Source organism: Elgaria multicarinata, chromosome 21 (genome assembly GCF_023053635.1).
Source record: "Elgaria multicarinata webbii isolate HBS135686 ecotype San Diego chromosome 21, rElgMul1.1.pri, whole genome shotgun sequence".
NCBI lineage: Eukaryota > Metazoa > Chordata > Lepidosauria > Squamata > Anguidae > Elgaria > Elgaria multicarinata.
The window spans coordinates 16,649,336-16,670,455 of record NC_086191.1 but is presented as its reverse complement, the minus strand read 5'-3'; the positions used below and the strand labels follow the sequence as shown (position 1 = coordinate 16,670,455).

The window sequence follows — 21,120 nt, the reverse complement described above, 5'->3', positions numbered from 1 at the left end:
CCCACGGGGAGGAGGGTGAAGTCCAGAGCAGCTTTGCTCCCCTCCCCATTTCCCGCTTGCAGCACCCACTCAGATCAGTGCAAGAGCTCGGCCGCTTGATCCTAGCCGGGGCCACAGCCATGCGCCAAACCATGGCCAGTAGGGTCCCAGCTGCTGGATCCCAGGAGGCGCCCCAGGCAAGGCCTCAGCCCTTGGTGGGTCCTTCACGTGGGACTGATCCCCTCCCGCTGGAGATGAGGCCCAGGCAACACCTGTCCCCTTCTCGCCCCATGTGGCCGGGCCACTGCACCCCTTCCTCTCCGGCCATCCAGCCACCCCTCTTGGGCCTGGGCTGCCACGGGACACAGTGGCGCTGCGGCCGCCAAACCTTCGCTCCTCTGCAGGCAAGCTGGGCGGGAAATGCGGAGAGGCTGGGATGGACCCACGGCGAGGAACCGGGAGGGCCGCCTCTCCAGGCAGGCACACCGGCGGAGTTCGGAGCTTAACGGGGGCAACGTTGCTCAGAACAGGGCTCCCTTCTCCCTGGCGTCCCGTGCGCGGCTGCAGCCACTTCAAACGCTGCGGGACGGTGGGGTGAAAGACACCCCCCCACTCCCCCACCCCCCGCTCAGAAATAAGTGAAGTCTTGGGAAGACTTCAAAAGGTCAGGCTAGGAAGAGAGCTTAAACGCGAGATCTCCAGCTGCTATTAATTTATACCATCAGGGGTTCCCAGCTTATCTCTGTCAACACGAGAGCGCCTCTCCCCCCCACCACCACCACTCTGCACCGCCTTAATTACAGGGGCCTCCGCAGCCTGGCCGAGGGAGTCAAGCCACAGTTGTCTGTGTGGTCCTTTCCCATCCAAGAGGAAGGGCAAGTCCTCACAGGCAGGCAGGCAGGCAGGCAGGCAGGCAGGCAGGCCACCTCCGTCAGGCCCAGGCGGCAGGGCTTCAGGTGTGCGGAGAGGCTGGGACAAAGCCCACAGCCGAGGGAGGTCCTGGCCCAGCCGAGGCCCCGTCCGCATAGGACGCCACTCGGGTGGAGGGGAGGATGGGGGCCTTCAGAGCAAGGCTGCCTCCCCTTCCCAGACCCACTCACCGGATGGCCTTTGGCCCTGGGCAACCACAAGTGTTAATTGATTGAGGGTGCGGGGAGGGGGGGAGAGATGGAGAAAGGCAGCCAGGCTGACAGCCGCTTCCGCCTCCCAAGTGGGATTAGCAGCCGAGGGGCCTTTTGCCTCCTGAGCTCGAAGGAGAGCAGGGGAAGCAGGGGGGAACCCAGGAAGGTGACAGAGCTAGAGTGGGGGAGGCAGGGGGAGAAGTGGGTCAGCCCCGCAGCAGCTCCGCACGGCCTCAGAGCGGAGTCCCAGCCTGGGACAAAGCTCCCTGGTGCCAAAGCGGCCCCTTGACTAGCCTGGACAGACCTGCTCCCAGCGAGAGCCTTGACCTGGAGGTCCTGAGGACACTGGTGGGGACTGGGCCATGCCCAGCCCAGCCTCCGTCACCGAGCCACGGCCCACGAGGCGTGAGGCCCACGTGGCGCTTAGGAAGGCAGTGCGTGAAAGTGGGGGAGCCTCCCCCAAGCGCCAGCCAGCCAGCCAGACTTACGAGCTGGTCCGGCCAGAGGGGCGAGAGACAGAGGGGAGGCCATTCAACGGCTGGGGAGCGTATTCTTATGCTTCCAATATCCTGGACTATTTTCCGGGCAGCTCTGTTGCACGTGCTTTAGCTCCACCTGTAGCAACCACCCTCAACCCCCTCCTCAGATTTTACAACAACAGACGGTGGGTTTTTAATAAGCAACCCAAAACCGAAGTGTGATGGGCAGCCCCACAGAAATGGCAACCCCACACCATAAGGCTGTAACAGGGGTGGCCCCCCAGAGCTCCCTCCCTCTGCAAACATTCATGGCGCTGGAGCCCAGGAGGTGAAGTAAGCCGAGTCCACCCCACCGGCCAGTCAAAGCCAGGTATTGTTGGGCGACCTGCAATTGACTACTATATGCGCAGGACATGTCAATTTCATTGGGCACTTACTGACAGCTGCAAAAGTATTAATCATCCCACCACAGCTAAAACCCGGCCAATGGCTGCAGAAAAGACAGCAGCCTGCAAAGCCCATCGTTCTCAGCCAGCAGGGCCAATGATGGGACTTGCAGTCCAACCCATCTGAGGGAGGAAGGCTGTGTTTAGAGAATGGATATTAACTCTTGGAATACTTCCCCCCCTCCAGCTACAGCCTCGCTTATTAGCTATGCAGCCCTATCTCCTCTCTTGAAAAAGTTCCTAGTTTGGTAGATCATGGGAGTGCTGCAGACATAGTATATCTTGATTTCAGCAAAACATTCGGAAAGGCTTCCCACGAGACCTGGCTTGGCAGCCGTACTTGCCAGGAGGACCCGGGAGGCTGAAGAGGAGCCAGCAGTCGAAGGTGGCAGCAAAGGAAGAGAGGAGGAAGGCAAAGATCCGGGGGTGCTCCCTGCAACAGCCTCAGACGCAGACAGACACAAGAGGACACAGGGCTCCCTGGGCCATCCTCCGTGTCCTCAGGGCAGTGCTCAGCAGCAGAGCGCCTGGCATGGGTGGGGAGAGGGCGCCAAGATGCTTTATGGCTTAAAGAAATGGCCAGAGGTCCCTGCCCCTAGGAGTCTGCAATCATCACGTCTTTGTCCACCCCCACCCTGCATCATGGCGGTCTCTGAATCTCTTTCTGCTCCCCACAAAATGGAGGGCAGAGAGGGAGAGAAGTGACGGAGAGCGTCTGGATTGCAGCAGCACATCTCCCGCTGAAAGGACGCCTCCTTCCGCCTCTGCTCTGGCAACGTAGAGATTTCGTGGATTTATGAGGTACCAGCGCTCAACCATGTCGTCCCCTTTATTGCTCTGGAACAGATGAGGTGCTGCCGAAAAGTGCTGAGTCAGCAAAGCGCCTCCCCTGCCCCTCCGCCTCCACAACAGGCCATCGGAAAGGCAGGCCTCTCCTAAACTAGGAACTGAGGTGGGGGAGGCCACACAGGCTCCCCGGAAGGAGAAAGGTGGGGCGGGGGAACCCAACATGGTGGGGGGGCTTGCAGAACTTGCAGCTGCCCCTGTTCAACCAGAGGGGGGGGTTGCTCGCACAGCTGGAGACAGAGCGTGCGCAGTCTGAGGCAGGGAGGAAGTCAGATCGTGGGGTCTCCCGAGGATGGTGAGGACGCCGGAAAGGGCCGGGGCTTCTCCGAGTCGGCTCGGTTGTGGACTCAGCGGCCTGCGAGGCCCTAGGGTGAGGCACCCCCCGCCAGGAAGCCCACCTGGGCTGGGGGGTACCTGGGCTCCGCAGTGAGGGTCATGGTCGAGGGGGGTGTCGTTGTCACAGCAGTGCTCCCGGCATCACGCCCCCCCAGGCCCCTAATTCATTCAGCACATCGTACGAATCCATTTCGCCTTGTTCCCGAGACCCCCGGAGCACAGCAGGCGGAGGGAGAAGCGCCCTCGGCACAACACGAGGCGGCTCTGGTGGCACGGAGAAATGGGGACCACGGCCGGGAACCCGGGTGGCCAGCCCTCCTGCGTTGCCCGGGCTCAGGCACCCCAGGCCGGCGCCCTTTAGTCGTGGAGAGGCCCAATGCGCTGGTGGCCCAGGTGGGCTCGGGCAGAGAAACTGCGCCCACCACCACCACCACCACGCAAGTCCCTGGCAGGGGAGAGGGCGGGGGCTGCTCAGGACGTGGCCACGTGGCGGAGCGTCTAAGGGAGGCAGCAGCTTTGTGCCACGGGACCCTGGGCAAAGATGCCCCCCTGCCTCCCCCCCCCCCAAGCAAATGAAGAACACGAGGCGTCACTCTGGCCCATGTTGGGCATCATCGTCTCTTCTGGCACCGCTGCTGACTTCTGCTGTTCCCTTTTGGGAGGTGCATTATGACAAGTAAGAGGTGCGTTAGACGGTGAGAAATGCACCCTTAAAAAGCGGGGGGGGGGAGACGGGCCACACACAGAGTGCCCGGGAGGCAGCCCCGAGTGGCGGATGCATCCCATCGCGGAGGCCTGTTGCTCCGGTCCCCAGACAAAGGCAACAATTCAGGCTTCGGTGCTTTTGCCTGGCAGCCGGAGGGGGCTGCAGCGCTTCCCCCTCCCCACGAGGGAGAGAGGCGTTTCTCAAGAGCCTGCGGCACCTCCGGGCACACATGGGATGCTCTTCTCCGCCCCCTGCCCCTCCCTCCCTTGGAGGCACCGCCTGGGACTGGGAGGGCATCCCCCAGCCTCTCTTTGCCCAAGCCCTGGACTTCCAGCGGCCTCTAGAGGCAGGGGAAGCGCCGGCACCTTCCCTCTGAAAGCCCCAGGAGCTGGACTCTCTGGAGACAGAATCATAGAACAGCAGAGTTGGAAGGGGCCCACAAGGCCATGGAGTCCAACCCCCTGCTCAATGCAGGAACCCACCCTAAGGCATCCCTGACAGAGGGTTGTCCAGCTGCCTCTTGAAGGCCTCTAGTGTGGGAATAGAGCCCACAACCTCCCTAGGTCACTGGTTCCATTGTCGTACTGCTCTAACAGTCAGGAAGTTTTTCCTGATGTCCAGCTGGAATCTGGCTTCCTTTAACTTGAGCCCGTTATTCCGTGTCCTGCACTCTGGGAGGATCGAGAAGAGATCCTGGCCCTCCTCTGTGTGACAACCTTTTAAGTATTTGAAGAGTGCTCTCATGTCTCCCCTCAATCTTCTCTTCTCCAGGCTAAACATGCCCAGTTCTTTCAGTCTCTCTTCACAGGGCTGTTTCCAGACCCGTGATCATCCTAGTTGCCCTCCTCTGAACACGCTCCAGCTTGTCTGCGTCCTTCTTGAATTGTGGAGCCCAGAACTGGACGCAATACTCTAGATGAGGCCTAACCAGGGCCGAATAGAGAGGAACCAGTACCCCACGCGATTTGGAAGCTATACTTCTATTAATGCAGCCCAAAATAGCATTTGCCTTTCTTGCAGCCATATCGCACTGTTGGCTCATATTCAGCTTGCGATCTACAAGAATTCCAAGATCCTTCTCGTTTGTAGATCCCCGTCCTTTGCAGGCCGAGGTGGCTGAACAGCTCCCAAGCCCACTTTGCTACAATGCAGGGGATCTGGTCGCTTCTTACACCCGCACGTGGCCCACGCTTCAGCCGGGTAGGCGAGAGCCCCAAGAGAAGAAATAATCTTGCCCCGGAGCCCAAGGCCAGCCCCACTGGGATCAACGTTAAGATTTATTAAAGCCACACAGCTCTGTCTGTGAAAGGCACATAAACATAACCACGATCGTCGCCATCCGCTCATCTGGGAAGCTGGACCTGGGTGTCCTCAATACATGGAGGACCGCTGCACCCCACCCCCACCCCTTTGCAGCCAATTCAGCAGAAGCGCTGGACGGATCTCTGGGGGAATCGTGGACGGGATCACGGTCAGCGGAGAAGAGAAATGCGTCAGCGGCAGCCAGTAAGTGAAATATTTTACTTCTTTAAAAAATGAACAATCCCCAGGACAGACAAAAGACAACGCCGTTCATGATTACCAGTCTTATAATGCACATGGAATAATGAAAAGGTCTTGTGGGGAAACCCACAGAGCGTCCGGAGCGGTGCACGAAATCCGTTTCCTGGGTGGGCGCAGAAGCGGCCGTTCTATTGCACCGCACATTCCGGACGTTGTTTTTCGTTTAAGACCAACGTCCGGCACGGCTTGAGCCTTTGTTCAAGGGTCCCTGGGCTCACGAGACGAGGCCTCCTTAGCAATCTCTCGGCTGCTCCATGAGGCGCCATTAAAAATTTTAAAATGGAATTTAAAGAAGAAAAGGAGGGTCTGCCCGATGCTGCCAGGCCTGTCTTGGCTGGAGCCGGGGCTCACTGCATGAAAACGAGGAATTGGAGCTGGGTGGACGACTGGGGTGGGTGGGGGCAGGGGTTGAAAAAGCTCCCTAGGAAATATTCTCTTCCCGAACAACGGAAGGGGTGGTGTGAACAGCGCTTTTGGGATCTTCCCAGCGCGATTTGATTCCTTCGTAACAACCTTGAGCTCCTGGGGCTATTTCAGAGGCCCCCAAAGAGACCCCCCCTCCCTCCTTGCTTCCAGCTCACCTCCCCCACCTCCTGGCCCTTCCCTCCTTGCTCACCAGCCGGCTAACGGCCCTCCGTCAGGCCCAGCGCCTCCGGCGGCAACAGGGGCGATGCCTGGAGTCAGTGCATGAGTGAAGACTCCAAGGACACGGAGTCTGGGGAGCTCCCGGGGTGGGGTGGGGGGCGAGAGAGGGAGCGCGTCTCCATCAGCCTGCGGAGGCAGCCCAAGAGGGAAAGAGCGGGAGAACCGCGGGGTCAGGGGGATGTGCAGCCTTTGAACTATGGAGAGAGAGAGATTCATGGCGGCAACAGTGTGCTCCCAGAGCGCTTCACTGACCTGCCTGCCACAGTTCCTCCCCAGGAGCTGCCCCCCCTCCCGCCCTTGCCCCACGCATGGGCTCAGGCATCTCTCCTGCCCTGCGCTCTGCTCTCAGTCCAGCGGCCACAACGCGGAGGCCTCCAAGGGGAGAAAAGGGGGTGGCGGTGGCGTGGGGGAACGGGACGGACCTGCTGAGCCCCTTCTCGGGCTTGGACCTTCCTCAGTCTCTTTGCTCAAGGTTTCGTAAGGCAACGAGGCGCCCTGTTCCCGTGGGGCAGGGAAGGCTGAAACAGGGGCCAGACACATTCATGGAGGAGAAGGCTGCCAAGGGCCACCAGTCGTGGCGGCTACAGGCCACCACCAGCATCGGAGGCAGCCTGCCGGCACACACCAAGCCCTGGGGAACTCTCAGAGCACCAAACCGATAAGCTCCCCACCTTTTCTGCTGGGGAGGGGGGGCTCCTCGGCCAAGCCCCAAGGCCACCACTGGGAGGGAAGGGGTCTTGGAGGCCACGACACGTGGGCCGTGGGGCCCCCCTCTCCACCCGCCACAGAGTTCACGCTGGGCAGGGCTGGAAGAGGACACAGCAGTGGCAGCCAGCCCCAGCCCCAGCCCCGCCCCCAAGCCCCTGCCCGACTCGCCGGGTGTCCACCGCAGGCCCCGCCCCTGTGCCCAAGGGCTGCTCCGTGCCTGTGTGGGCTGGCGAGGCCAAAGGCCAGGTCAGGCTGAAGAGGCCCTGCGGCACAGGCAGAGGGAAGGAGGAACCGCGCCAGAGAAGCAACGAGCGTTTGGCAGAGGCCCCGGCCGAGCCCTGGGGTCACGCAGCTCTGCTCCCCCCGCCCTGGGAGAGAAGGAGGCTGAGCCCGGACAGGACCCAGGGCAGAAGGAGGCCAGCTGCTAGAGAGCTGATAGCACCATTGTCGCCCCTCCAGGGGCAGTGAAACTTCCAGCTGTGGGGGCGGGGAGTCTCCCCTGAGCCAGCCCAGCCTTAAGCCGAGAGGGAGGGGGCAGCACCAGGCTGGGGAGCCAGGAACACACCGACACGCGGGCCTCCGCTGGAAACGATGTAATGGACGCCGACCCCGCCCGTTCTTTTCCACGCACCTGCCCGCCCCCCGGCCCTCGTCCAAAGCGCTCCTGGGGGTCCCGGGCCCTCGCTCTAGCTCTCCCGGCCCAGTCGCTCCGTGGCCAAAGTCCGCCGGGGCGCCCGGAAGGGTCAGTCCTGAGCTGGGGAGGTGGCCAGGTGCCTCTCCCACTCCGCCTCGATCACCTTGTACAGCTCCATGGTGGCGCGGGCGTCTTCGACTGAGGAGTGGCCGTTCTGGCCCACCTGGAGGGAGGGAGGGAGGGAAGCGAGACGGGCTGAGGGTGGGGGCCCACCGCCCTGGCCCAAGGCTCTCCTAGGGCCCCCCGCCCCCCACCCCCGGAATTCTGAGCCACATTTTATAACATAACCATGCATGAACGGCAGAGAGGGAAGTTTTCCTCCTGTTCTCCCGACCTTAAAAGGAAGGGGCACCCAGGAAACGCAAGGGCAGAGCACGTTCAGCGCGGAGAAGGGAGTGTCCTGCTCCTTCACATGGGCACACAGTGAAGTTACGGCCGCTGGCTTAGGCATCAGACAAGCTCATAGAGGGGGGAAGAGGGGGAACCAGGAATGCCGCCCTCCCCCGTCCTGCTGGCTGGCGGCTGCTGCCCGGAGCCGTGAGGCACCAGACTGGGTGGCGCCCTTGGCCAGACCCGCAGGGCAGGGTTCTTCTGGGGCGCTGAGCCCCCGCGGGGAGGCCGCCCGGACACGCGTGTCTCCACACGCAGCGTTACCTGGATGTCTCTGTGGAGGAGCTGCTTGGTGAGGCGCTTCAGGGAGGCCGCCTCGTTCTCCGGGAAGCCGGCCTTGCGATTGAGCAGAGGGATCTTGGACGTGTCCCTGGTCAAGTACTTGGGGTGGAAGTACTTGAGGGCCTTGAAGTCGTTGTGGATGGCGTGGCCCACCACCACCTTCCCACAAAGGAGCTTCAGAATCTGAAAGGCACGTGGGGGAGGAAGGCAGAGATCCTCGGTCAAGACCGGTGGGGGGTGGAAGCAGCCCCAGACCCACCCCCGGCCCACCCCAGTAGCCAGCCAATCACAGGATGGAGATTCCATCCCCCCACCCCCCCTCCTGGCTGGGACGGAGAGAGAATTGTGTCCCAGTATCAAATGTTTGGGGGGGGGGGGGGACAGCTGTCTGAAGGCCTTCAGGCGTTGCAGGCGGCCACGGGTTCACGCTAACACCAAGAACATCTCTGCAGCCTCCAGCAGGGGAGGCCTCACAAGCGGACGCTGCTGTGTTGACAGGGTGGGTCTTGAGTGAGGGTCTAGGATCAGGGGAGCCCCTGGAAGGACCCCTGCCGCTGAGGAAGCCCACCGGGGCCCCCCCTCCGGAATCCAACCAACGCAGGGAAGGCTGCACCTACCCACAGGGCGCTTCTGGCAGGCAACGGGGCCCCCTCCCCGGCCCCCTCACCTCCTTCTGGGCCACCTTGAAGGGGACCGCGTTCTTCATATGATGCCTCCGGATGCCGCTCCACCGGGTCCGGTAATTGGTGATGGGGCTGAGGGGCCGGACGTATTTGTCGTAGACCACGTCGCCGTCATAGCTGACCACGCTGCACCGGGCCAGGTCGCTGGTCCGCCCGCCAGGCCCCGTGCCCACCATCTCACAGTCGATGGCCACCGCTTTGCTGCACTTGCCCGGGGCCGGGGCCGAGGGCAGGCCGCTCTCGTATTCACTCAGCAAGCTGACCCTGGGAACGTCCCTCCAGCTGCTGCAGTTTGCCAGGGTCCCGTTCCGCCCCGGCAAGCTGCTCCCCGTTTTACTCGATGCAGCAGGGGGGGCCCCAGCAGGGGGGGCAGCCTGGGAGCTTGAACCCCGGCTGGCGTTCTGCTTGGGCTGGGCTTCCGGCCGGTGGGCTGCCCCATCTTCCCGCGGAGGCGCGCCACCAGCCCGGCCACTGGCAGCCAGGGGCTTGCCCACCTTCGGCCTCTTCTTGCCCCCCTCCTCCTCCAGCCCTGGGCGCCCGCGGGAGGCATCCCGCTTGGGCAGGGACGGCTGCACCGGCAACTGCTTCTGCTTCAAGAAGCCTTTCCTCTCCAGGAAGTGGCGTCGCTGGACAAAGCGCTGGTGCCTCTTGCTGCCCTCGGAGCCCTTTTTGGCACAGGGCTGAAGGACTGCCGTCTCCAGGTTGATCATGAGATCCGACATGGTGCCCTCTGGACACCCCCCGTTACCATGAGGAGGCAACGGCATGCAGGCGGCTCTCTGAGGAGGCCAGACAGAAGCGCAGGTCAGCGGTCACGTTAAACTGGGAAAAGAAAACGTGCCTGTGTCAGGGGAGGGCTGGGGAAAACCTGCCCGTCTCCAAACAACCGCGACTCCGTTTCTAAGGAGGTTCTTTCTCGTGTGGACATCTCTTCCGGAGACTCGCTCCCGAGGCTGCTACTGGAAACCCAAGCGCCTGAGGAAGGAGGGCAGAAGCTCAGCGGCCGAGGCCCTGCTTCGGATGAAGGGCCCCTGCCCCAAACCCTAGAGCCCCTCTTCTGTCGGGGTCAGCAATACAGAGCTGGATTAAGCAGTGATCCGCCTCCAGGGAAGGTGCTGCTTCCTACGAGCTGAGACGCCAACAAAGCCCAGAATCCAACACCTTCCTAGGCAAAGGCCCCCTTCCTTCACCAGCGCAGCCTGGCCTGGCCTGTCGCAGTGAGCCATGGCCCGTGAGCCATTAAAGGCGAGGCCCCCTTTTCAATGGCGCGTTAAAGCAGGGGAGGCTCCCGGCTCACTTTCCTCCGTGTGCTAAAGCAGGAGGGGCTGAGAGGGTGCGTGGCTCCCCCGCTAAAGGGCACGTTTTGCTCCAGGGGAAACGAGGAAGTGGCGAGACGTGATGCACCGGGGGCCTGGCGTGGCGGCACCTGAGCTGGGGATTAATCCGTGCCGGCCGCACCACAGGATCAGGGATGGCACAATGCCCCTCCCTCCCTCCCTCCCGTCATTTCACACACTTACTGCAGAGACCCCCATTGCCAAACCACACACACACACACACCACCTGCAGGCCTTTGCAAGGTGGGATTGTGACAGGCGCTGAGCTCACGTGGTTCATCATCATCATCGCCATCATCACAAGTTCAGCAAAGCCCAGAGGAGGCAGATGGGGCCGGAGGGCTGACACCCTCCTGTCCGGCAGAACTCACACAACACCCACCCACACCCCTGCTGTGTCTTGGCCAAAAGGCCACCGTGACAGAAAGCACTGACCCAAACATGTCCCAGGGGGCCCTTTATTCCTAAGGGACCTTTGCCAGGGAAACCCAGAGCAAAAGGGGCTCCTTGGCCAGCCGAAACGCTCTTTATTCTGACTCCACCGGATGAAGAACCCTCGTAAGATAAAAAAGGGCCCAAAATGTGTTGAGTTAATGAGTATTTGCCCTTGTTGTGTTTCAACCCCTTGTGCCGGAGGGAGGAGGGGAAGGGAGGGGGGGTCAAGGCAAGGCAGATGCACATCCCGGGGAGGGGAGGGCCCCCCTCTCCCTCTCCTCCTGCCCCTTCTCCTCCTCCTGCCCCCTTCTCTTGCCCCCTCCTCCTCCTGCCCCTTCTCCTCTTGCCCCTTTCTTCTCCTGCTGCCTCCCTTCTCCTCCATGGGCTGTTTCTAAATGCCACTACTGTGGGTGGACTCGGGGGAGGGTGCCTGCGTGTCTCTGTGTGTGAGGGTGGGGGGGCGGACAGGCGCCCCCCTGAGACAGCCTCCGCCCTCGCGATCCTCCCTGTAGCCCATCAGCCCCAGCCGGCAGGGGATCATGGGAGGGGCGGGCCGGCCACGCTGCTGCGTCTCCAGGCGCGACAGCCCTGCGAGGTGGGACCCCTGCCCGGCCTCACCTGCGCCTGCGCCCCCGGCCGCCCTCCTCCGCCGACAGACAAAGAGACGCCGCCGCCGGAGAGAGCAGCCGCCGCCGCCGCGCCGCCGCCATCCCGGAAGCGGAAGCGCCCGCCCGCCCGCCACCGAGACAGGGGCCGCCTAGAGCGTCGCCCCCTCCGCTCGCAGCTTCCGGCCTGAAGCGGAAGTAGCCGGCGGCTGACGGCTGTTTGGGCCGCTGTGCGGGCGGAGCGCGCTGAGCGAGGCGGAGCCTTCGGGCCTCCTCTGCGGCTCTCACGAGCCAGGCGCGGCTGCGGGGAGGGGCCCGCGAGGCGGGGAGGGAGCCCATTGGCTGAGTGCCCCTGAAGTCCCGCCCCGGACGGACGGACGGACGGAGGGCCGCGGTTGTTGTCGTCATCACAGAGCGCCTGTCGGCAAACCGCACCCCCCCCCGGTCCTCTCTCCAGAACGCCTCATGGGCCTCCGCTGAGCCCCCGCAGGCTCCCTTCACCCCCCCCACTGCGAAGGCCCGAGGGGGAGGGGGAGGGGGAAGGCCCCCCCGGGCCCCCCTTCACACACACCCCGGGCAGGCGCCGTCCTCGTGGCCCCCCTGAGCCTGGCCCGGGGGGGGGGCGGCACTGCAGCGAAGCCAGACCCCGCAACACACTCGGGGGCTTCTGCCCCAGGACCCCCCCTTCCCCCCCCTTCGCCCTGGGTCCATCTCTGGCCCCGCCATCCCTGCCTGCCTTCTCCGGTGCACGAGGGACCCCGGCTCGCCTGTCTTCCTGCCCCATGGAGCAGCAGCAGCAGCAGCAGCCAAGGGCCTCCCCCGGGCCCCCTTGACCTGGAGCGCTGCCCCCCCCCTCCTCCTCCTCCACAGCCCGTAACACCGGGCGCCTGGGTGTTTTGCCTCGCCTCAGTTCCCCCACCTGGGCCCTCCTTGCCCACCCCTCTGCCATGGCCGGCTTTCCTCTGGAGGAGCAGAAACGCTGGGCGGCAAACATCACCCGCGTCCTCTCCCTGTACGGCTTCATCACGGACGCCTACATCATAGTAAGCCAGCCTCCGCCTTCTTCCCACCCCACACACACACCGGCCGTGTGTGTGGCCCAGTGGGGAGGGAGGGTGGGGGGCTTGCACTGAGGGCCACCCGTTCGCATGTCTTTAAAAGGGGGCTAGACGCATTCATCGAGGAACAGGCTACTAGCCCGGATGGCTATGCGCGACCTCCGGTGTCTGAGGCCGTGTGCCCACGTACACCAGTTGCTGGGGAACATGGGGTGGGGTGCACTCCTGCACCTGTGTCTTTTTGGTGGGCTCCTCCCCACAGACGGCCAGTTGCCCCTATGGGAAGAGAAGGCTGAACGAGATGGACGCTGGGTCTGACCCACCTTTGGGGCTCTTCTTGTGTTCTTTAAGGGCACCTGTCCTCAGATCGTGGTGATGAGGGGTGGGTACGGGCGGTCTGCTTTCAGCACCAGGGGTTGGGACTTGGGGCCTGGGTCTTTCCCCACTGCTACCTTCGTGACCTCCTTGTCATCCTTCCCTCCTGCTAGGAGTTTTTCACAGATAACCTGTGGGGCAGCCTTCCCCATTCCTGGCAAGCAGCCCTGGCTGACCTTTCGTCCCCACAGCTGGCTGCCCTCTTGCTGGAGAACGGAGGCTCCACGGAAGTCAGGTAGGGCAACGCCGGCTTCTCAGCATTGGGCCTTTGCAAGGCCACCCCCCTGCTCCTTGCACTGAAAACCATCGATTTGGAAGGCGCTGTTGATTGCAAAGCCCTCGCTGGGGGCTCGTCTCTTGCCCCATCCCTACATGGAACTCTCTGGGGCTGGCTCTTGAAGGCCTCTGGATTGGCCACACATGGCTTCCACAGCGAGGCGGTCTAGAACAGACACACACACACACACTGCCCTCCACATGTTTTAGGCTACAACTGCCGGGCTCCCTGCTGGCTAGTGGCTGATGGGAGCCAATGTCCAAAGCACCAGGCCTGTTCCACACGGCTGTTCCTGCGCCTCCCCTGAGCTGGCTGCAGCACTTGAGCGGGCGTCTCCGTGACTCCCGACTCTCCCCTCCCCTGTCTCGTTCAGTTACAGCTCCGTGTGGCCGCTCTCCCTCCTGGCCTTCAGGGCCACCGCTCACTCCTTGGCCTTCCCTAGAAGACCCAGCGGCCAGGCGGGGCCCTCGCGGGGGGACAGGAGGCCAGAGGAGTTCCGGGAGAACCCGTGGCAGAGCTCCCAACTTCACCCCGTCTTCCGGAAGCACGTCAAGCCCAAGAAGCAGCATGAAATCCAGAAGCTCGGGCAGGTGCGGCCTCCCCCCTGGGCCAGGGAGGGCGTCTGGGTGGCTCCGGCCGCACGACAGCCCAAGTGATCCCACCGCTGCTTTCTGGGTCCCTGGCCAAGACCACTGCTGCTGCTACGAGGTGGGCCGGGCTGACTGTTAGAGCAGTACGACAATGCAGTCAATTACCTAGGGAGGCTGTGGGCTCTCCCACCCTGGAGGCCTTCAAGAGGCAGCTGGACAACCATCTGTCAGGGATGCTTGAAGGTGGATTCCTGCATTGAGCAGGGGGTTGGACTCGATGCCCTTGTAGGCCCCTTCCAACTCTGCTATTCTATGATTCCATGAGGGAAGCCACCAGAGCCTCCAGCTGCCACACTCCCCCCCCCCCACCTGCTCCTGGCTGATGAGCTCCGTCAGTGTTGCTGGACTTTCCCCCCTCCCCTTTTTAACAGGTGGTGAAACAGCTGAGCGACATCACCGGGTGCCGCCATGTCATCGACGTGGGCTCTGGCCAGGTGAGTCTGCAGGGTCATGGGCATTTGCCAGAGGGCGACCGGCAGGATCCGGCCTTGTAGCAGTGGCCATGTTCCGTGGGCTGCCTCTACCCAACAAAATCCAAACGGGGCCCGTGGGAAGGGACTGCTTCTGCCTGGTCTCCCGGCACACAAAATGCTCCTAGCAAAGGAGCTGCCTCCGTAGAAAGCCAGGCAGGCCGGAGACACCTTGGCGACCCAGCTCTCTCCCCACCCAGGGCCACCTCTCCCGCTTCCTGGCCTTCGGCCTCCATTTGTCGGTCACGGCTGTGGAAGGAGACCGCCGCCTTGTCGGAGAGGCCACCAAATTCGACCTAGAGCTGCTTCAGGCCCTGGAGAAAGAGCGAGCCAAGCGGCCGCAGGTGAGTTGAAATCAGGCCTCTGGGGGAGTGGGGGGGGGGCGCTGACAGAGCGAGCCGTGGCAGCCAGGAGAGGGACGTCAGGGCCTGGCCGGTGAGGTTGGGTCACAGGCAAGGAGTTGACTAGCCCAAGGGGAACACTGGGATTTACAACCACAAGGTGTAGTGACTTGGATGATGTTCAAAGGGGACTCGACAAATTCACGGAGGAGGAGGCGGCGGCAGCGGCCGATGGCTACGAGTCCTGGCGGTTCTGTGCCGCCTCCACTGCCAGAGGCCGCGTGCATCGCTTGCTGGGGAACATGGGCGTCGGCCACCGTGTGAACGGAGTGCTGGACGAGATGGACCCTTGGCCTGATCCATTGTGGGGAGCAAAAGGAGGAGGAGGCCTTTCCCAGGCGTTTATGGTGTTGAGAACTATTTTTAACGGCTGTGAAAATGCTGCGCCAATCGTGGGTTAATAAGGTAGGCAGGTCCTTCTGCAGAAAGGGTCTCCGTCTGAGGGCCTGGCAGAGAAGCTGCTGAGGGGGACGGGGGACCAGAAGCAAAGGGGGGGGAGGTTGGTGTGTGTGTGTGTGCAGGGGGGGGGACAGGCTATTCCCCAGCAGGCCACTAGAGGGGGGGCCTGGGGGGCTGCGACAGGTACAGGCTTCGCTGCAGCTTATCCCAGCTTCCCTGCGTTTTCGGCTCCACACAGCCCTTCACCCTGTCTCCTTTTGTCTCCCTCTAGACCCCAAACGGCATCTCCCTCCAGGGGCCAAGCCATGTGGTGGGCTGGATCGACCCCAGGGCCCCGTGGCAAGACTTCCTGCGCGTGCTTCAGCCCGGGGAGGACGAGGAGGGTAGCCCCACGGTGGGCAGTGCTACACCGGAGCTCTCCGGGACAGGTGGAACCCTCCGCTCCGGCTTCCCTAGGGGGGATGGCGAGAAGGCCCACCTGCCCCGCCAGGGAGAAGAAGCCACGGCGAGAGAGCGGGACTCTGGGGCAGAGGAGATCCCAGCCCCCCTGGACCCCCCAGCTGGAAGGCGGCAGCGGCTGCTGCTCACAGGGCTGCACGCCTGCGGGGACCTGAGCGTGGCCCTCCTCCGGCAGTTTGTGCGCTGCCCCCACGTGGTGGGCCTCACTTCTGTGGCTTGCTGCTATATGAAGCTGACCACAGAGGAGGCCTCCACGCTGCCTGGCCCTGGCTCCCTCCCGCAGCGCCCTGCGGAGTACGGCTACCCCTTGAGCGCCTGGGTGTCCGGGCTGCCCGGCCACCGGCTCTCCTACAAGGCCCGGGAAGGGGCCTGCCACGCCCTCGAGGACTACGCCCTGCGGCTCCGGCACCAGAGCGCCACCTTGAGGACGCACGGCCTCCGTGCCGTGCTGGAGACGGCGATACGGGCCGCGGACCCAGCCAAGAAACGCCTCGGGGTGCAGACCGTCCACAAGGCCCACGAGCTGCCCTTTGAAGAGTGAGTGAGTGAGCGAGCGGTCAAGCGAGAGAGCCCAGCAGCTGCGGCGGCCTGGCCTGGCTCTGGGGGCCGCCCACCCTGGCAAGGGAGCGGCAGAGTGCTGCGGGAGCACCCACCCTCCCTCCCACCCACCCACCGGGTGGAGCCACTGCTGCTGGGGTGTCCTGTCCACTCCAGGGTGGGGGTTGGATGAGAACTCCGCCACCCCCCAGCCAGCCATGCTGGGAGTTGTTGTCCAACCCGCTCTGCACAGCGCCAGGCTGGGGCAGGCGGCCCTCGGTGTCTCAGCTGAGGATCCTGGCTCACAGCCCCAGGGGCACGTGGGCCACCCCCACGCATGCAGAGTGCAGCGGGCCTCTTGGAATTGGGGCAGAGAAGCCGAAGGCGCTCTCCCCAGCCCAGCCTGGGCCCCCTCCGGCCCCACCCACACAGGACTGGGACTCCCCAGTCCAGGGGCCGTTCTGGGCTCCTGCCCAGCCCCCGGCCGTTCTGAGGCCGGCCTGCCTTCCCCCGCCAGGTACGCCCGCCTGGGCCTGGAGCGTCTCGGGATGAGCCCCAAGGTGGCCCTGGACCCGGCTCGGCTGGAGGCCATGTTGGCCCGGCAGCACCAGGTGGTGGCCTTCTTCAGCCTGGCCCTGCTGCTGGCTCCCCTGGTGGAGACCCTCATCCTGCTCGACCGGATGATCTACCTGCAGGAGGAAGGTACAGCCTGGGGCCGGAAGGGAGGGGTTGAGCAGCCGGCCTGGCCCTCTGCTGAGGGGGGAACTCCACCCTGCGGCCACTTTGAGAAAGCCCCACGCGCCCCTTGACTTTGGTGGATGCAGTGGCATGGCAGAGGAAGAACTGATGGGCTGGAGAAGGGCCTCTGGCACACCTACCCCTGCAGTGAGCCGCGTTAGGACCCCGGGGGCGGGATGCCAGCCTGCCTTCCTCCTGGGCCCCCTCTGCTCTAAGGAGCAGCAGGCCTTCTGGTCACCGCTACACGGAGGCCGTTACTCTGAGGCCTCCTTCTTGCTGCTTCACATGGTCAGGGCTGTGCCCTCTCAGGAAGCTGCCATTTTCAGAGCAGGTTTAGCTGTGGTGGTAGAGTCCCGCACTCCCATGACTGTACCACCTCAGAATGGACCCCGGGGAGGTAGGGGGGGAGTCTGAAACAAGCTTTTGACGTGCAGGTGATGTTCGGAGGTGGAGAGGCTGTGGGCCCTGCAACGATCCCCTCTCCAGCTCCGTCCGTCCCCCTGGCAGAAGCTCCTGCTTCCCAGAGTCTGACGCTCGTGGTGCGGAGCCTGGCCACAAGCTCTCCAGGGGCCTCTCTCCGCAGGCCTCCAACTCTGGTCCGCTTCCCCCCCTCCCAACAGGTTTCCAGTGTGAGCTGCTCCCACTGTTCGACCCCACCTTCTCCCCCAGGAATCTTGTGCTGGTGGCGGCAAAGGCGGAGCTGAGCTCCGTGCTCTCAGGCTTGGCAGCGAGAAACCCCGAACAGGCGCTTTCCTGGCACCAAACCGACGATGCCCAGGTGAGGCCGGGGCCCTGCCTGTGCCCCTCCGCAGCTTCTGAAAGGGAGCCGGAGAGCAGCGACGCAGAGGGGGCAAAAGCCGTGGGACACGGGGCAGTCGGGCCCAGCAGGGCGGCCGCCGTAGACAGAGCCGCTCCTCAAAACGCAAGCGAGGCTAGGGGCGAAGTCGGGCCTTCGGGGTAAGGACCGCACGCGGGGTTTGGTGAAATACCCCCAGGTGTAAAAATCCTCCATAAGCGAGCCCCCAGCACGGAGAAAGAGGCTTCAAGATGCGGCAGGGGTGGAAACGTCACGGCACGAGAAAGAGCTATGAACCACACAAGAGAGAGGCTTCGAAGACCCTTTATAAATCAGTCAGTCCCGTCTGAAGCTGCAGCCCAAGGCCAGGCCAGGCCCGGGTCCTCAGGAGGGCAGGGAGTCATTGGCCGGCCGGAGGCATTCCGCGGACTACAGGCGTTAGTACCAGTAGGACTTCCTGAAGGTTCGCGTCTCTACAATTCCCTTCAGCTCCATGATTTCCTCTTGGAACGTCTTCAGAGAGGGGACATAGGTCTTCTCCAGGGCCTCCTCCACAGATGTGTCCTTGAGGCCATCTTGGTTGGTGCAGGGAGGGAGGCGAGGCAGAGGGAGAGAGAGCAAGGATGAGTTTGGTAAACCAGAAGACTGTATTTATGGTGTGGTGCGGATTTCGAGAGCGCCTCCCCAATCCCTTTATTTCTAAGGCAGAGGATAACGTGAGAAAAGGGCCCGATCCAGCTGAAGCCAGGGCCCCGCCGTCCACCAGGCCCTTTCCCCTTCTTCAGCCACGCAGCACACGCCCGCTCCTCCGCCCCACCAGGCTGAAGAGCCGCTCACCTATCCACTGTTCCGGAATAATGCCGTCCTCCCTCTGCTCAAGCGGCTTGGGGATGATCCTGCCGGTCCTGAGGGAGACGCGCACTCGCTCCCCCTCTTCCGTGTAGCGCCACTCCACCTCTGTGGGCTGCCTGAGGAGGCACAAAGCAAGCAGGTTGATGCAGCCGCAGGCAAGTTTTCCTAATTAATCAGTTAAAAAAGAAGCCTACCAATTCAAGGGGTGTCCCTAATCACTCAGCCTCCCCGCAAAGGCCAGCTACAAAGGAAAACCCCAGAGGGCAGAACCTACTCGACAGCAAAGCAAAATACTCTGCTTCCTCACCGTCCCGGAGGGGCTCTGCCCCCTTACTCACCTGTCGGTTGGGTCGATCAGGGCCACCTGCCCCACCAACAGCGGTGCTTCGCTGGGCACAAACGTCCCGCGGTAGGTGCTGGTTTTACCCACGTAGCGGTAATGCTGCAGGAGAAAAGAGCGCGGCTGAGGAGGCGAGGCCAGAATCCAGAGCATTTGGGCAACAGGCTCGAGGCAGAGGAGCGGAGCGGGCTCTGAGTTCGAGGGAGGCTTTTAGCCAGGGGGTCTCGCAGGCCTCGTCACGCACCCTCCTTCCTGACCGCCCAGCAGGCCAGGAGCTATTTCAGTCTTTCTGGACTACCGCCGCATGGCAAGCAGGACGGCTCCTCACCGTGGTTCTGCACCACCACCACCACTCACCACGTTCAGGCCTTCCAGGACAACCCAGTTCCGCTCCCTGATGACTTGAGACACCATCCCTTGTTTGCCGACGTCTTTCCTCCCCGATAGGATCTGGACCTGGAAGAAGAGCCAGACGTCGTGCTTGTGAGCAGGCGGGAGGAATCATAGAATAGCAGAGCCGGAAGGGGCCTACAAGGCCATCGAGTCCAACCCCCTGCTCAATGCAGGAATCTACCCTAAAGCAGCCCTGACAGAGGATTGCCCAGCTGCCTCTAGTGTGGGAGAGCCCACCGCCTCCCTAGGTCACTGGTTCCACTGTCGTACTGCTCTAACAGTCAGGAAGTTTTTCCTGCTGTCCAGCCGGAATCTGACTTCCTGTAACTTGAGCCCGTTATTCCATGTCCTGCACTTTGGGAGGATCAAGAAGAGATCCTGGCCCTCCTCTGTGTGACAACCTTTCAAGTATTTGAAGAGTGCTATCTTAAAAGGAGGGGAGACCCTCACCATCCTTGCCCATCTGGGCGGTCCTGAGTTCCAACCTTCAGCTGCGGGTGGAGGTGCTTGGGGGGGGGGTGTTAATGAAAACCATTTGCTAGCTGCCTTTCTGCCACTCAAGATGGTGGGCAGTCGCAACTGAAAACAGAATAAGACAAATTCGAGAAGCCAGCAGAAGTCCTGGAGGAAACAAACGTCCTCAGGCAGAGACGGCGGCAAGTCCTCAACACGTCCTGAAAACACTCCAGTTCTCTGGCGTGCGACAGACACTCTTCCCACCCTGTTCTCATTGTTAAAGTGCCATTACGATTTTAATGTTTTTATTATTTATTGTTGTATTTTAATGCGGACCACTGAGGGGTTTTAATACAGAACTGGTCTGAAAGAATAATAAACGAATTAAAACCAAGCAGAACGGGGCAATTGACTCAAAGGTCCAACGGGAGAGATGTGCTTTGCACCATCACCGCGGGAATCCCAAGAGGGAGGGAGGATTGCTGATCAGGGCAGTGGGGGGTGAGGGGAGCTCCTTCCACAACCACGGGGCAACTGCTGTGAAGGCCCTGCTCCTCATTCCGGCAGTATTCACCTCACGTGGAGATGGCACTCGAAGCAGAGCCTGAGCAGGCAGTATGGGGGGCGGGTGGGGGGAGAGCATGAGGCGACACCCCCTGGGCCAGCGCCTTGAATGGAACCTGGAACTTGTTGCAGCACCTGTGCCGCAGAACTGCATGGATGCTTTTGCCCTGCCCGAGGGGACGCCTGGAAGCCCTTGGAAAGAGCGGAGCTTCTGGGTTGTCTTCAAGGGCAGGTAAAGCATGATGCAGCAGTCAAGGCGGGGGGGGGGGGCGCAGTCACAAATACTGGGCAAGCACTGCTGCCTGTCCAAGGAAGGGGAGAGCAGAAGGGAGGCCCCACACTGGGGGCGGCAGCGGCTGAGAGGGCCACAGAGCCAGCACAAGACACAAGGAAGCCACAGCGGAGGGACTCACCGTGTCGCCCTGGAAGACCTTCCAGTCCTCTTCACGGATGGGCTCCACAACCACCCTCTTGCGCCGGATGCCGGGGTAGTTCTTGATCTTGTCGGCTACCGACCCGGGCTTGTTCATGCCGTAGCGGTAGCCCCGCGGGAGCGCGACTTTCTCCGCCATGGCGAGGAGGAGGGACAGCCTCATGGTCCCTGCCAGGCGGAATGGCAGGGGGAGGTCAGGATGGGGGGCAGAGGGAAGGGGCTGGCCCTCCGCACCCTGTGGTGGCAGGGTCCCTGCCAGCCCAAGGCCACAGCAATCGTGGGCTGCTGAGAGAGAAACGCAAAGGCCCACGGTTCGAAGGCCACCTTTGCCGGGAGCTCATTGGGAGCCCACGGGCGAGCCAGGCCCCCCCACCCCAGGCCCCCTCTCGACTTACCTTGCAGGGCCGCTTTAAGGCTGTCATCTCCCACCTGATGCCCTCCGGATGCGTGGGACAGCAAGTCCCATCATTCCCAGTCTGCGTGGCCAATGATGGGAGCTGCCGTCCACCCATCGGGAGGGCACCAGCTTCGAGAAGGCTGCTGTGTCCGAGGGCGCCCGCTGCTGGCGCAGACCAACGGGACGCCGGCCAGCAGTCCGTGCCATGGGGCGAGCCCCCCACCCCACCCCACCCCACGCCCGCCTCTCTCCGTCTTGGCCACGGCCCTT

General features: G+C 62.8%; 3 protein-coding genes across 3 annotated transcripts; 1 reads left to right on the top strand and 2 right to left on the bottom strand.

The window, feature by feature from the left end:
- Positions 1-7,018: 7,018 nt before the first annotated feature.
- ISG20L2 (interferon stimulated exonuclease gene 20 like 2) lies at positions 7,019-11,358 on the bottom strand. Its single transcript, XM_063145614.1, has 4 exons — positions 11,269-11,358; positions 8,863-9,700; positions 8,178-8,378; positions 7,019-7,686 (listed from the first exon to the last, which is right to left on the bottom strand). The coding sequence occupies exons 2-4, from the start codon at positions 9,643-9,645 to the stop codon at positions 7,573-7,575; spliced, it is 1,098 nt and encodes a 365-aa protein (XP_063001684.1). The 5' UTR covers positions 9,646-9,700; positions 11,269-11,358; the 3' UTR covers positions 7,019-7,572.
- A 617-nt stretch (positions 11,359-11,975) lies between these two features.
- On the top strand, positions 11,976-17,843 carry METTL25B (methyltransferase like 25B). Its single transcript, XM_063145613.1, has 8 exons — positions 11,976-12,298; positions 12,802-12,923; positions 13,339-13,555; positions 13,987-14,049; positions 14,286-14,429; positions 15,157-15,881; positions 16,399-16,583; positions 17,240-17,843. Exons 1-8 carry the CDS (start codon positions 12,203-12,205, stop codon positions 17,578-17,580), a joined length of 1,893 nt encoding a protein of 630 aa, XP_063001683.1. The 5' UTR covers positions 11,976-12,202; the 3' UTR covers positions 17,581-17,843.
- On the bottom strand, positions 17,724-20,692 carry MRPL24 (mitochondrial ribosomal protein L24). The gene is made up of 5 exons (XM_063145615.1): positions 20,434-20,692; positions 18,965-19,063; positions 18,606-18,709; positions 18,253-18,383; positions 17,724-17,990 (listed from the first exon to the last, which is right to left on the bottom strand). Exons 1-5 carry the CDS (start codon positions 20,614-20,616, stop codon positions 17,854-17,856), a joined length of 654 nt encoding a protein of 217 aa, XP_063001685.1. The 5' UTR covers positions 20,617-20,692; the 3' UTR covers positions 17,724-17,853.
- Positions 20,693-21,120: the final 428 nt, after the last annotated feature.

Coding starts and splice junctions, on each gene's coding strand:
- ISG20L2 (XM_063145614.1), bottom strand. CDS start 9,645: ATGCCGTTGCCTCCTCATGGTAACGGGGGGTGTCCAGAGGGCACCATG. Junction 8,379..8,862: donor TCAAGGTGGCCCAGAAGGAG/GTGAGGGGGCCG, acceptor CGTGCCTTTCAG/ATTCTGAAGCTCCTTTGTGG. Junction 7,687..8,177: donor TCCTCCACAGAGACATCCAG/GTAACGCTGCGT, acceptor CCCTCCCTCCAG/GTGGGCCAGAACGGCCACTC.
- METTL25B (XM_063145613.1), top strand. CDS start 12,203: ATGGCCGGCTTTCCTCTGGAGGAGCAGAAACGCTGGGCGGCAAACATC. Junction 12,299..12,801: donor TCACGGACGCCTACATCATA/GTAAGCCAGCCT, acceptor CCCTCCTGCTAG/GAGTTTTTCACAGATAACCT. Junction 13,556..13,986: donor AAATCCAGAAGCTCGGGCAG/GTGCGGCCTCCC, acceptor CCTTTTTAACAG/GTGGTGAAACAGCTGAGCGA.
- MRPL24 (XM_063145615.1), bottom strand. CDS start 20,616: ATGAGGCTGTCCCTCCTCCTCGCCATGGCGGAGAAAGTCGCGCTCCCG. Junction 18,710..18,964: donor TCCTGGAAGGCCTGAACGTG/GTGAGTGGTGGT, acceptor TTTCTCCTGCAG/CATTACCGCTACGTGGGTAA. Junction 17,991..18,252: donor TATTCCGGAACAGTGGATAG/GTGAGCGGCTCT, acceptor GCACCAACCAAG/ATGGCCTCAAGGACACATCT.